Consider the following 14778-nt stretch of genomic DNA (forward strand, 5'->3'; position numbering starts at 1 on the left):
TCATTGCTCCTATTCAGTACTATACCAGAGGGCCTGCCAATGCAATAATATAAGAAATGGAAATGAGGTAGGAAGATTATTTGACAAGGAAGGAACAACACTGTCATTACCTTAAACGAAATGATTGTCTACTGAAAAAATCTAGAAGCTATTAGAATTAACAAGATAATATAGGACAGTGTGATGGTTACAAGATGAAGAGGCAAAAATTAGCAGCATTCTTACCTATTTGCAAAAGCCATACATAATATTTTAAAAGACAGAACTCATAAAAGCCACAAAATAAAATGAGATTTAAAAAGAAAGTACAAAACATAATTGATATATTCAAAAATGAAATGGAAAAAAAAAGAAAAAAGAAATGGAGCAATAACATATTCAAGGATGGAATTATCAAAAATATGAATGTCTCTAATCAATCCTCAAATTAAATTAAAATCGAATCAAAATCCCAGAAATGTTTTCCAAGAATTAAACCAACAATCTAAAGTTCACATTAAAGAGCAAAGATCTAATAGTAAAGTCTGGATTTTAAAAATATGACAAAAGGGGTCTTAAGTACCTCCAGATACCAAGAGTTACCGAGAAACTAGCATAAGCAAGACAATACATTAGAAGAGAACAGACAGCTGAGAATCGAACCACTTGTCATGGATGAAATTCTCAAGTATGAAAAATAAAGCTATTCAAAGAAATTATAGGAGAGTAACTTTATGACTCTGGACTAGAAAAGGATTTCTAACAACATAAAATGTATAAACCATTAAGTTTTCAAAAAGAAAAATCTCACATTTCTAAGTTTCTCTATGACCTAAACACCATAAAACAATTTAAAAATAAACAAATTAGGAGAAAATATCTGCAATGCCTGTAACAGACAAAATATTGGCATCTACATATACTAGAAATCCCTACAAATCAATAAGCCAATAAAAATTAAGATATAAAGTTAATCCACAGGAGGAAAATATGTAAGTGGCCAATAAACATATAAAGACAAAAAGTAACTTAGTCTTGGGAAGGATATGGCTCAAACGATTGAGTTCCGGCCTACCACATGGGAGGTCCCGGGTTCAGTTCCCGGTGCCGCGACAGGCAGGTGTGGTGAGCTGACGCAACAAGGAGACTCAAAGAAGAAAGACAATGAAACACAAAACAAAGCAGGGAGATGAGGTGGTTCAAGTGACTGAGTTCCACTCTACCACATGGGAGGTCCCAGGTTCAGTTCCCAGTGTCTTCTAAAGAGAAGATAAGCAGATAGAAAACACACAGCAAATGGACACAGAGTGCAGTGAGCGCAAACAACAAGGAGGGTGGGGGAATAAATAAAATAAATCTTAAAAAAAAAAAAAGTAACTCAGATTTAAGTGTACATCAAAGTAATACTAAATATTAATTCACATTCACCAGATCTGCAAAAAATAAAATTATGGGAGGTGTAGGGGAAGGGATAAGAGAGTTCCTCTCATATAGTCATTGGCAAATAAGTAATTCGTTTCAGTTTTTTGAAATGCAATCTAGTAATACTTTAAAAATTACGAATATACATATTCTTGAATCCAGCAATCATAAATCTGCTCATTAAACTGGTATTTATTGAACATCTATCATATGCTAAGAACTGTTCTTTGTCTTTGTGGAGCTTATATTTGTTTGGGGGTGGGGAGTAGGATTTGGAGTATAGTAGTACGAAAGTATACTAAATAAAGTATATAGAACTTAAAAGGTAATATAAATACTGTGGGGGAAAAAACAGGGCAACAGAGTACTAGAGTACATAAGAATAAATACACAAGGATATTTAATACATTATTGTAGCCTGTTCCTATTTTTAATATCCCTGTGCATAAAAAACAGATAATACAGCAGGACTTTGGAAGGGCCTACTTGCAAGAGTGGCCTATGGCTGGTGTCTGAGATCTTGTCATTTGACCTGTTCCCTAACTAATAAGGGAATAGCACAGTGCCTAGAACGTACAATGTGATTTATGAGGAATACTTGCTTTCCTTCTGGGAGTCTGGAATTTTGGTACACATTAGGCAGAGGATACATATGTGACCACCCACAATAAAAACCTTGGGCCTGATTCTTTCATGGATTTCCCTAAGCAAAAACACTGAAAATGAGTTACATTTTTTTGTTGTTATTGCTGGGGAAAGGAGTATGCTTGATATGTTCTTTCACAGGAGGGAAAGGACATAAGGAAAGAAAATATGGATTTCTCCAGATTCCATACATGTCTTTTTCCCTTGGTGACTTAACATTTTGCTATAATAAACTTTACCCATAAGGGCAATTATATGCTGAGTCCTGATGAATCACGGACCATATGGTAGTCATGGGAACAATGAAACACCCCAAGCTAGAAATAGCCCAAATGCCCATCAAGAGGGAAATAACTGAATTAATCATTATATCTATACCATGTAATATGCCATCCATAAAAATGGATGAGTTCAATTTAAACCAGTTGTTTCGGAAGGAATTTCCACAACGTATTGTTAAGTGAGTAAAGAAGATTCTAGTTTTGTTAAACAAATGACAAAACCTATTTATTTATATAATATATGAACAGGGAATAAAATGTGGAAGGATATACTGTTAACATTGACATTAACTAGGCCGGGAGCAATGTTTTCAAAAAAGAGGGAGAAGGAAAATGGGACATTAAAAAAAAAAAAAACTGAAGGGAAAATGTTTATATAGACATACTGAATAAGCAATAGAGCAACAGTTTGAGGACAGCGGACTTGGCCCAGTGGTTAGGGCGTCCGTCTACCACATGGGAGGTCCACGGTTCAAACCCCGGGCCTCTTTGACCCATGTGGAGCTGGCCCATGCACAGTGCTGATGTGCGCAAGGAGTGCCCTGCCACTCAAGGGTGTCCCCCGTGTAGGGGGAGCCCCACGCGCAAGCAGTGAGCCCCGTAAGGAGAGCTGCCCAGCGCGAAAGAAAGTGCTGCCTGCCAAGGAATGGCGCCGCACACACAGAGAGCTAACACAACAAGATGACACAACAAAAAGAAACAGATTCCCATGCCACGGACAACAACAGAAGCGGACAAAGAAGACACAGCAAATATACACAGAGAACAGACAACCGGGGTTGGGGGGGAAGGAGAGAGAAATAAATAAATAAATAAATCTTTAAAAAAAAAAAAAAAACAGTTCGATATAGCTGTCATCAGAATGTAAAGTTCTTTCTGAACAGTGTTAATTTCAGATCTCCTCATTTTCTTTCACACGTTTTCTCTTTTAATTACTTTTCAACCAAACCCATATTAATTAAGTGTACAGTCTGAAAAGACAACAAAGCTATTTTCATGGGACAGGAGGAGGATCTCACCTATTTTCTTTCCAAATCTTTTACTGGTATGTCTGAGTATAAAATTAGCTGTTTAATTATACCATCTCACCCTTTTCCTTCTTTGGTGGCAGGGCTGCATAATAGCAGCATTTAACTGTCTCAATGCAAAAGAGGAAAAAGAAAGGAAACAAAGGCATGGATAGTCACAAAACAAAGATAGCCAGTCCTAGATAACTGAGATTTGTCAAGAGTTGGACGATGCAAATTCATATGTGGATTTTTAATTCCAAAGTCAGTAACACAAGTTTTTTTTTACCCTCTCTGTCATTACAAATAAGCTAGGCTGCTGACTTTAGAAACTATTCTTTTCTCCTGGACACTAGGCAGGACAGACACTCATTACAAGTATCTCAATCTATCTACCATCTTTATTTACCCATATGAATACTCATATTACCAAAGATGTCACAGCTGAAAGGAAGCTCATCTAATCAGTTCAATTCCCCCTTACATGAAATAGAAACTAAGGCCCAGAGAGGTAAATAGAGGCAGTGTGCCAAAAAAACACAAAGCAAGTTGATAGCAGAGCTGAAATAGTAACCCAATTCTTCTGAATCAAGACCCAGTGTTCCTTCCACTATATGACTGTGTCCCTCAGTGTACCACCCTTAATTTATGTCATGGCTATCCAATGGTCAATTGAATAAGAAGAGTTTAAGAACCTCTGGTTATTTGCAGATGGTCGCCACAGAATCATGATGACAAAGAGGATCATGGAGAACAGCAACCGCCAGATGGCATCATCCACCCACAGCTCTCGCCAGTCCTAAGAAAAGGGGAAATGTTTATTTATATACATTATGTTAGCACTTTGTCTACAAAGCCCTTACCGCAGAACAAGAATAACTTATATATTCATTCTACTTCTATTTATTAAGAACCTGTTATGTGCGATGCACTGTGCTAAGTGCTGAGGATACAGAGTGAATAAATATGATTTTCCCTTGTCGTGCTTACTGTATTAAAGAAAAGGCCCCAAATGAACCCAGCACTTCATTATAGCTCTGAGAATCTTTGGGGGAAGGGTTTTGTACAGGGTAAGAGAAAGTAACATTGGGTTACTTTTTGTTTCATTTATATTTCCTGCTCCCTGCCCCCAAAACAGAATCTTAGTTGCCTTTAAAGAAATAACACATTGTCTTTACCTGAGTGGTCACAATCTTTGCATTCAGATCTTAAAAACATGGTTTCTACTCAGAGAAGCATTATTTACAAATACTTAATATTCAGTACTCTGGATTTCTTGTTTGAAAATTGTTAGTTTAGGTGAAAATAGATTATGATAGATTGTGGTTATCACAGAATTCTCTCTCAGTACTGGGATATGTGTAGTCAAATGAAAAATTTTAAAACCTTACAATACCAAGCCACCATGAGAGACTTAGCACTAATTTTGTGTACGGTACACACCTTACAAGAACCTTACCCTTATTATTAACATCTATCTTCTGTGAGTAAGACAGTACACTATTCATAAATGCACAGGCTTATGACTCACCGACTGACACGTCACTATCCTGAACTTCATGGTTGTCCAGATGATAAACACAATAGATGCTGACAGGAAATGAAAAACCTAGTCAGAGTATGAATGTTTGTTTACATTCCCTATTACAGTCTCTGATCCCTTTAAGTGGAAGTCCATATCCCCTTAAGCCCCAAAACATCAACAATCACTTTCTATCAGTTATTTTAGCAAATTCATTTAATGCAAATTTATTGAATTTACTACTAGTTTATAGCAAATTTACTTGCATTTACAAATTTACTGTACACCTACTATAAGCAAGGTCCATGTTACATACTGAAACATTAAAAATAGAGAAAAAGTGGTAAAACTCCACTTTGTCTTGCCAGCCCTTTCTGTGCTTAGAGAGTAGCTTTATTTATCATCCAGTTGTTTCAGTAACCCTCAGAACCAGAAAAAAAGATATTGGCAACATGGCTTTTTCTAGTATTATCAATAATATAAAAAATACAATGGTAATCCAGAAAAGAGGTAGAAAAGATACACTTGAAAAGCTAAGGGCCTCCTGTTAGCCATCTTTGGCTAATATTATTGTTTTTCTCCTTCCTTTATCTTTAGTATAGTAATAATAATTTCTCTTTGGCTAGCCAGGTGAAAAACAGGATAAAAAGGTTGATAAAAATGAGTGCAAGAGAAACAGAATAATTCGTTCCAATCACAGGCCAGACCTCATTATTCCTGGTACAAAGGTCAATGTTTGGCTATGGTCTACCTAATGTCTATATTTTCACACCCTTAGGGGCATATATAAAAGGTATAATAGCAATGTACGCTAATCTTAAAATCTATTAAATTCTGTAGCTATTTAATAAAACCAATAAAGCAAGTGTTAATTTCTTCTAAAAAAAGAATACAATGCTATTTGACATGCAAGCTAATTCGTCCCAAGAAAAAGAACACCTCAGAAAAAGAATGGAAATGAGATGAAAATATGAAGAGCTGAAATTATGAAATTATTATTTTATTATACTTTTAAAACAAGTGGTTCTTAATCTTTTTTGAACCAAAGACTTTTTTTGTGAATAACAAAAGCTAAGAACCCTTTCCCCAAGTGAAATGTGCAAAACTGTCTATGTAATTTTAGAGTGCCCACCCATAGCCTTTTAAGTTAAGATTCTCTGTTCTAGAAGGATCTCATTTAAGAAGGAAGAAAGTTCCTGACTTACCTGCCACTGCCAAGATAAGCGTGTTCGTGAAATGTCGGTACAAGGAGAGTTTTACAATGTTCCTCCGAAGTTTTAATAGCTTCATTGTTTGAGTCAAGCTAATAAATATGTGTTTGCAGGTCAAGGAAATCAACATTCAGGAAAAAAAAAAAACTAGTAAATTAATCCTTAAGTTCTTTGAGGATCTGGGATCATACTAATAGAGCTATGGCTCCTAGAGCCTTATAGTTCTCTTATTCTCCCTTAATCTCACAAATACCTTCAAGCCTCACCAAGATTAAGAAGAAAGCCATCAATTTCAATGAGATACTGAAGAGAAGATAGAACCAGGAGAAAATAAGAATGGAAAAAATAAGAAGGAAAATACAAAGAGAGAGAGGAAAAATAAAGACAAGCAGCTTCCTAAAGAAAACAAAAAAGATGGGAAAAAAAAAGACATAGACAAATGGAAGATTAAATGAAAATGAGTAACAGGCAAGGGGCAAGGAGTTAACATCAACTTCTCTCCTCCTTTAATGTGGGGAACTCTGTTCTCAACTGTCCCAGCTAATCCAGTCCAGGGCCCTGAATACCCCTCTACCTCAGAGTTCTAAACTCAGTCCCCTCAAACTATCTTAAGGAACCTGCTATCAGCTGCCTATGCTACCCTGAATTAAGAGAACCCTACAATTGAGAATCCCAGGCAGTTAAGCTCCAAAAGCAATGACTCTCCATTTTCAGAACATTATTCCTAAGTAGAAGTTGTCAGAAAAAGAAAAAAGGAAAACTGATGACAACTAAAGAGGATCTCTGCTTTCATGCCCAACTTTCAGAATAAGGAGCAAATATGAACATAAGGGAGTTGGTGCTTGCTCTGTCCTTTGAAAGAGCATTGGCTGCTACCTAGTCAGTGGTTATCTTATAGAATGGGCCTGTCCCACCTATCTCTCGCCAATCCCCCCAACACTCGTAGTAGTTTACAATGCTCACTTGGGGGAAGATACTGACCTAGAAAAGCTTTGGCCATTTGGACCCAGGACACTTCAACTTCAAACATTTTAACAGTCCACTCAAATTCACAAAATCATATAATTTTGTTCACATTCAGATTTTTGCAACACTCTATCAAAATAGTAATTTTGTACAATGTACATAAGAAGAAATACACAAAAAACAAAACAGAGTTAAAATAACCCTCGCAAAGATAAAGTCCAAAAACCTGAATCCTTCATCAAATAGGACAAGCCCCTAATAGACAAATGCTTATTTTTAAGAAGCAGGAAAAAAGATTGTTTACATAGAAATTTGTTAACTGCTGGTAAACTTTGCCTGCAAATGAATCAATATTTATTTTGAAGGATGGATATCTTCAGATAATCCCAAGTCAGCGTGTGCATGAGGGAATAAAACATTTACTCTGTAAGGGTTAAAACATTCACCTTCTAAACCTATATATATTTTTAGAAGACTCAAACAATCTATGTAGTTCCTGAGACCACATTTTAAGAATCAAAATCTTCATTTATCAAAATCTTCAATTATTAAAAGCATTTAATAATTGCTAAAGGCTGAAATAAAGAGTGAAACCAGAGCAGCTGATGATTCTAAGACTAAGAGGGGTGCACCAATAAGTCAAAACTCAAGGTCAAATTCTCATGTAAAAATAAAAGACAGAAGCGTTATCTTGTGCTTAGTCCCCAGTCACTAACTTCTGATGTGATTTTAAAAATTAAAACAACAACAACAAAAAATGCTTACCTGAGCCCCCAGGTTGTTAGAATTAAAATAACCTATTTCCCAGACTTAGGAGTAATCAACAAAACTGGTAAAAACCCTTTGCAGAAAGATCAATGGAAAGCCATTTCCAAGGGAAGAAAATGGACCGCCATCAAACAAGCCAATGAGAAGGATATCCACCAGCACAGGGCAGTGTCTAGGAAAGCCAAGGGGATAAAGGCCAAGGAAGCAAGATCAGTCTGGGCCTGCAGACAAAGAAAAAGAGGTAGTGAAAAGAGATGCCTAAGAGAAGCACGGAGAAGAAACCAGTACATGATTCTGCATTTATTTAAGTTAGCATTTGAACTAAAAGAAAATAAAAAGAACTAACACTTGGCACCTATATCGTTCTTCCCTTCTGAGACACCATCACTTGGAATATACAACTATAAGCATTTCATACAAATTACCAATTATGATCTCAAAATGATGAAACATGCTGCTAACCCTAAGGCATACTAAGATCATGTTAAAAACATAAGTGAAGACACCAAAAAAGTTATAGTGTTGAGAAGCCCCATCCATCAATACTTTCCTATCTTTGTAATTTTGGTTACGATTCTAAAAAGACCATTCTCATATTAAAAAAAAAAAAAAATTACTACATTGTTAATATAGTTAAGTTATTGATTACCAGAATTAAAGAATTAAAATACAATGGAATTTTACAAACAAGTGCTTACCCCCGAAAAAAAGTTAAGGCAATTATCTGTTCCCAAAACTATACTGCTTGTTTTCCCAAGTGTATCTAGAAGATGCTATGTATATATATATAACCCTAATTACCCAATGACCAGGGCATTATTAAAAGGATATCCATAAAATAATACAGGCATCAATTGCTGAAAGTGTCAGGTTTACTATTACAGCCAAGGTGTAAGAAAAATACTACAGCAGGAGAAAGAAGAAAAATTCACAGAGGGTTAAAGCTGCTAAAACTCTAAGGAAATTACATAAGGAGGACTAAGTGATTTGGAAAAAAGTATTGCATCAAGAGGGTGCTTTACTTAAGGGACAATTTATTGCAAAACTTATTGAGCCTAGTTTCATGAGGGCAAAGCTAAGTTTATAGCATTTACTACCTTGAATTTAAACAGCGATTCCAGTTAGTAGGACTTTTCAAATAAATTTTAAAAATTGGAATGGCCCACCCATTAAGTCCACCTTGTCTTCACATTAATCTAGCTCTAACACAAATTTCTTCATCACTTCTATCTCAATGTTTGGTTCTTTCCCTGGTGAAGGGAAAATTTATGTAATTCTCAAGAATGGTATACAACTTAATCAGATGCATTTTAGAAAGGCTCTGAAATGCAGGTACTGGTTAAACAAAGAGCGCTGTTACTTTAAAACAAATATTAGATTAACCAGTAAGCACATGTTTCCAAAGTCTATCACTTATACAAGAGAAAGAGTCTGCTGTCTGAGAGGAGGAACTAAATAATTATCAATTTGGGGACAGATGGGAAAGCATTCATTCCTAATCACACATTTAATTTATAAAGCTCTAAAAGACGAATTAAAAAGGAAAAATGAGTTAAAACTACATTTTGAAAGACAGAGCCCAAAGTTGACTGTTTCCAATTTGCCTTATCAGATGAAAACAAATCTAACTAAACTGATCACAAAAACTCAGATTAAACAATACTGACCCCAGTAACTCTAAGGACTCCTTCCATGCCAGAAAACAAAAGATAGAGGGCGCCTGCTACGACAACCTTGTGAAGAGTGACTCCAAGGCGAGGCCTAAAGAGAAAGCAAAGAGATACAACAAATAAATACAACAAACCCCGAGACAAACTAAGAAACAAGAGCTCATATTTATACAGACCAAAAATTTACAGACATAAACAGCACCTGATTCACTTGGGAGAAAAAATTCATAAGACAGTGAATGCTTTATAACTGAACCCTGGTTACTACATTTTTAAAAACTTTTTATTATGGAGAATTTTGAAACATATTCAGAAGTAGTAGTGATATTCCCATCACTCAAAGGCCCTTGGCCAATCCTGCCCCATGCACATCCTACCTCCCATATTATCTTGAAGCAAATCCCAGAAGTCTAATTGTTTTATTTGTATTTTCAGCATGTAATTTTAAAAGTTGGGGATTTTTTTTAAACATATCACAATACCATTATTAAGTTTTTAAAAATCTGTTAAGTCTTTAATACCATCAAATGTCCTACTGCATTTTATTAAGCAAATATATTTGTAAGAGCAAAACCCAAAAAAATATGAAAAGTCTTTTGAGCAACTTCTTTTGAAGGAGGAAAGGCCTTAGATCCTTGATACTCAAAATCCTTGGAATCAGAATCTGCAATTTAAAAAGATCCCCAGGTGATTCATTAGTGCATTAGAGCTGGGCATGCACTGCCCTTGATCATGCATACTTAAGACTTAGACATATTTATTCTTACATTTTTTGTTAAACACTAAAAGAGTTCCAGAGGGGCAGGGATTTACTCCACCCTACCCCCAATGGTGTATCCTAGATACATAGAATCCTTTGATGTATCAGAGGCACTCAAATATTCAAATATTTGTTAAATGAATGAATAAACTGAAAAATATTAAAACCCATTTCTCAATTCCATTTCAAGCAAAACTCCTTGAACTAACTTTCCATACCTGGCTGTTTCCAATTCCTCTCCTCTCATTCTCTCCATGAACCAGTCAGGTTTTTGTCCCTACCACCTCACTAAAAACCATTCTTGTTAAGGTAAACTAACATCCTCCATGAAGTTAAATCCAACAGTCAATTCTCAATTTTAATTTTACTTGATCGGAAACACTGGACACCAATACTTCCTCCTTGAAATACATTATTCAGGTTTTCCTCCTATCTCACTGATCACTCCTTCTGAATCACCTTTACTCTATTTCATTTCACTGATTTCTAAACAACAGAAAACATTCAAGGGCTCACTCCTTTGACCTCTTCTCTCTCTACTCTCACCTCCTTGATGATCACATTCAGTCTAACGGCTTTAGATAAAATCTACATGCTTAAGACTACCAAATTTATATCTGCACAAACTTTCCCCCTCTTCTCCCCTATCTACTTAGATGTCTAACTGAACTCCTAATCATGCACCTGGTCCAAACCTATTCCACCTAAGGTCTTCCCGAACTCAGAAGATGTCAATTCCATCCTTCCACCTGCTCAGACCAAAATGGTAGCATCATCCTTAATTCCTCTTCTCTTTCACAACACACATCTGATCTCTCAATAAATTCCATTGGCTCTACCTTCAAAATATATATTCTAATCACATCTCAGTATTTCTTTCCCTCTTCTACATATAGCTCCCTCACCTCCTTGAGGTCTTTAAATGCCTCCAAGTGAGGCCTTCCCTGATTACACTATTTAAAATTGAAAGCTCTACTTCCCACTCCCCATGTTCTTTCCCTGCTTTATTAGCTCTATGACACTTATCACTGACACATTAGATATTTTGCTTTCTTCTTTTTGTGTGTGCCCTCCCTCCATAAATGTAATTTCCAAGTCTTTTGTTTCCAAGTCTTGCTATATTCCCCAGGGCCTAGAGCAATGCCGAGTATATAGCATTTTCTATTAAAAATATTTTCAGAAAGGTTTCTGAAGGAATGTTCTTCCCACCAAAAAAAAAAAATGACTTTCAAGAATATACTGGAAGAGTAAAATCAGTAATAGTTTAGTGATCCAATGTCATTAACTATACTGCAGGTATTCCTGCTGATGCTCCTTGAATGCTAATGAGTGAAATGAGACACTGATATTTTTCCAACTTTTATAAATCTAAGCTTTTCCAGATACCTTTTTAAATTTCAGAACCATTTATTATAGCAAGTCTTTCAGAACTATGCACTGGGAACCTACACCACCATTTCAACATAACAAGCATTTCAATTTCCATATAGGAATTACTACTTACTTGACTATGCCATAGCCCAGACTGACTATGATGACGAGGGTTCGAGCCAGTGAGCGTTTCACTGCTGAAAGCAGCTCTGCAAGAATCAGGGCCCCTTGTACTGTCAGAAAAAAAGAAAAGGAGAGGGGGCTCTGTAATCTAGGTTTGGCAAAAGGCACGAATCTAGTGCCAGAATACAGATCCCTAATTATCTTCAAAATTTGCAGGAGTTTTAGTCCTAATTTTTAAAAAAAGAAAAAAATGAAAAAACTTCTACAATTTTTACAAGTACACAAGCTGGTATCATTTGTGATCTTGCTCATTCTGTATAGCGGTCTGGTGTGTTCAAATTCAATAGTGCCCCCATTCCCACTCCATCCCATCCCCCAAAAAAACATCTTACAGAATACCTTACCTATATGAACAGGTTATAACATCTACGGATATTTTCCCCCCATTTTAAAAAATTGCGAAATATAGTTAATACATAGAAAAGCACAAAACACATATACACATAGTTTTCAACTCAATTTTCACATCTACTATTTCCAGTATCTTTCAAAGACCAAGAGAAGATTTAATTAGTATATCTTGGAATAATAACTACTGTTCATAAAACAGTCTGATGAGAGAGAAGTGAAGATCACAAAAAAATTGACAAAATTATTTGTCATTATCAATTTACCTTAGTAAACCATAAGCACCCTTCTATTTTCTTCATATTACTGTAGCTTGTGAATCCTTAGATGCACTCTTCCCCCCACCCATATTAACTTCTTAGAATCAGGGTTTTTCTTAAAATCAATGACATCTTACAATTAAATTGACATTATTTCTTTCTTATATGTAGAAAATAATGGTCCCTTACAAATCAATAATAACTGAGATGGTAATATTTCCCATGATGGTAATAGTTTTCCCAAAATGACCACTACTGTTTAAAGTAAGTTTTTTTTTCTAGGAGGCATTGGGGATTCAACCAGGAATCTCATATGTGGGAAGTGGGCACTCAACCACTGGGCTACACCTGCTCCCTAAAATAACTTTTAAGAATATTTTTCAGTAAAATAACTCTTACATCACTGAACCCATAAGTTACAACATTAAAAACAAAAGTCACAATCAAGCAATTCTACTGAAGATACTCTAATAACTAAGTAATGTAAAAGCTAGACTTAATTAACATTGACCTTAGGAAACTGTTTATTTATCTCAACTGTCATCATACTAAATGGCAAACATTTTTGAGTTACATACCAGACTCTCCTTTGTATCTGATGTTCTGAAATTCTGCATAGAATACAGCTTTCTCGAGCATTCCCAGGAAGATGACAGCACCAATCCAAAATTGAATTCTCAGGAGATCTCTCCAGTAGCAAGCAGACCAGGCCAGCCACAAAACACCAAACAGGACATACACTATACACATCACCATGAAAAACTGTCATCCAAGTGGGTAAAAAATAAAAAGGAGAATTAGGACAAAGAGCCATGTATCTTTTTTTTTTTTAATTATTATTTTTTGTCTTTATTTTTTTTAATGTTACCTTCAAAAAATATGAGGTCCCCCTATACTCCCACCCCCCTCATCCCACTCCTCCCCCCACAACAACCACCTCCTCCATCATCATGAGACATTCAATGCACTTGGTGAATACATCTCTGAGCACCGCTGCACCTCATGGTCAATGGTCCACACCATAGCCCACACTCCCACAGTCCACCCAGTGGGCCATGGGAGGACATACAATGTCCGGTATCTGTCCCTGCAGCACCACCCAGGACAACTCCAACCCCCGAAAATGCCCCCACAACACATCTCTTCCTCCCACTCCCTACCCCCAGCAGCCAACATGGCCACTTTCTCCACACCAATGCCACATTTTCTTCGATTACTAATCAATAGTTCATGAATAGTATATCAGTATGTCCACTCTAATTCATACTCTATTCATCCATCCTGTGGACCTTAGAATGGTTGTGTCCACTCCACATCTATATCATCCACATGGATGGTGGATGCAATTCTCCTGCTTTCAGTTGTAGGCACTCTTAGCTCCCTGGTGTGGTGATTGACCTTCTTCACCTCCATGTTTGCTGAGTGGAGTAAGTCCAATAAACCAGAATGTAGGAGTTGTAAGTCTGTTGAGGCTCAGGGGCCTTTTTATCACATGGTCAGTCCAGAGATTCAGGTCCCCTGAGTATACACTAAACCCCAGCACCAACTGCAGATCCATTAAAAGTAACAGGAGAGGCTTGTGGACAAAGACAACATCTGAGTCCAGTGCCATCACAGAGAAACACAAACGCCAAAGTAGGGCCAACTGACATGGCACTGAACTCCATCTGCCATGACCACAGAAGCTGTGGGTCTCTGTAGCCCTCAGAAGAACCAACCTGGGGTTGTATCTACTTTGTCTGTAAAAGCCACGTATCTTGATTTTCTATCTCCATATAGTCTTAGCAAACTACACAGACAGAAAAAATACAGTAACTTCTATTTTAAAATAATCATTTTATTTCTTTGGAATTCAATACTAATTAACACAAAAGAATTGTCTCCTCTTGAGCAGGGGGATACTTCATAAGGAATTATTCTCAAAAGCGACTGCTTTCCTTTACTAAAGGACCTGTTTCAGCTCACTATTGTAAGGTGCATAAATGAAAAGAACACTGAGAAGGAAAACAGGCATGGTAGAGTTGCGTGCATCTGGAGGCAATGAATACAATGAAATGGGAAAACTATAAAAGGGAAAGGAGGAAGAGTACAAAAAAAATCAGAAAATAGATTAACACACAAATGGACAATAGTTAAACAGAAACTAGATGACACACAAACTCATAGAATGAAAACAAGGAAACTTCATCATTTAATTATTTAAGTGGGATCAAAAATTATAGGGCTGTAGTAAAAAAAAAAAAAAAAAAGAGCCCTGCTTTGGATTCTAGAGAAATGAGAGACATTCTTTGAGGTATTTTGCAATTCTAAAATTCCACAGGTCATCAACTCCTTCATTTTAGATGAGAAAACGAGGTACAGAGGTTCACTAACCATTCCTAGCTC

The 14778-nt window shown here is 36.3% G+C and overlaps 1 protein-coding gene across 4 annotated transcripts in view; it reads right to left on the reverse strand.

The window, feature by feature from the left end:
* The window catches only part of TMEM87A (transmembrane protein 87A), a 74320-nt gene that overhangs the window by 7879 nt on the left and 51663 nt on the right, over positions 1–14778 (reverse strand). The window contains exons 9-15 of one of the 4 annotated variants that reach the window (XM_071214134.1): positions 12972–13155; positions 11736–11835; positions 9469–9562; positions 7954–8022; positions 6062–6170; positions 4866–4924; positions 4030–4133 (exon numbers count right to left, since the gene is read on the reverse strand). In XM_071214134.1, coding sequence (XP_071070235.1) covers positions 4030–4133; positions 4866–4924; positions 6062–6170; positions 7954–8022; positions 9469–9562; positions 11736–11835; positions 12972–13155 — 719 coding nt within the window. Of the gene's footprint in view, positions 1–4029; positions 4134–4865; positions 4925–6061; positions 6171–7949; positions 8023–8628; positions 8705–9468; positions 9563–11735; positions 11836–12971; positions 13156–14778 lie in introns of all 4 variants that reach the window. The other 3 variants (XM_071214135.1, XM_058294009.2, XM_058294008.2) reach the window with 3 other exon arrangements.

Source organism: Dasypus novemcinctus, chromosome 3, assembly GCF_030445035.2.
Source record: "Dasypus novemcinctus isolate mDasNov1 chromosome 3, mDasNov1.1.hap2, whole genome shotgun sequence".
Classification (NCBI taxonomy): domain Eukaryota; kingdom Metazoa; phylum Chordata; class Mammalia; order Cingulata; family Dasypodidae; genus Dasypus; species Dasypus novemcinctus.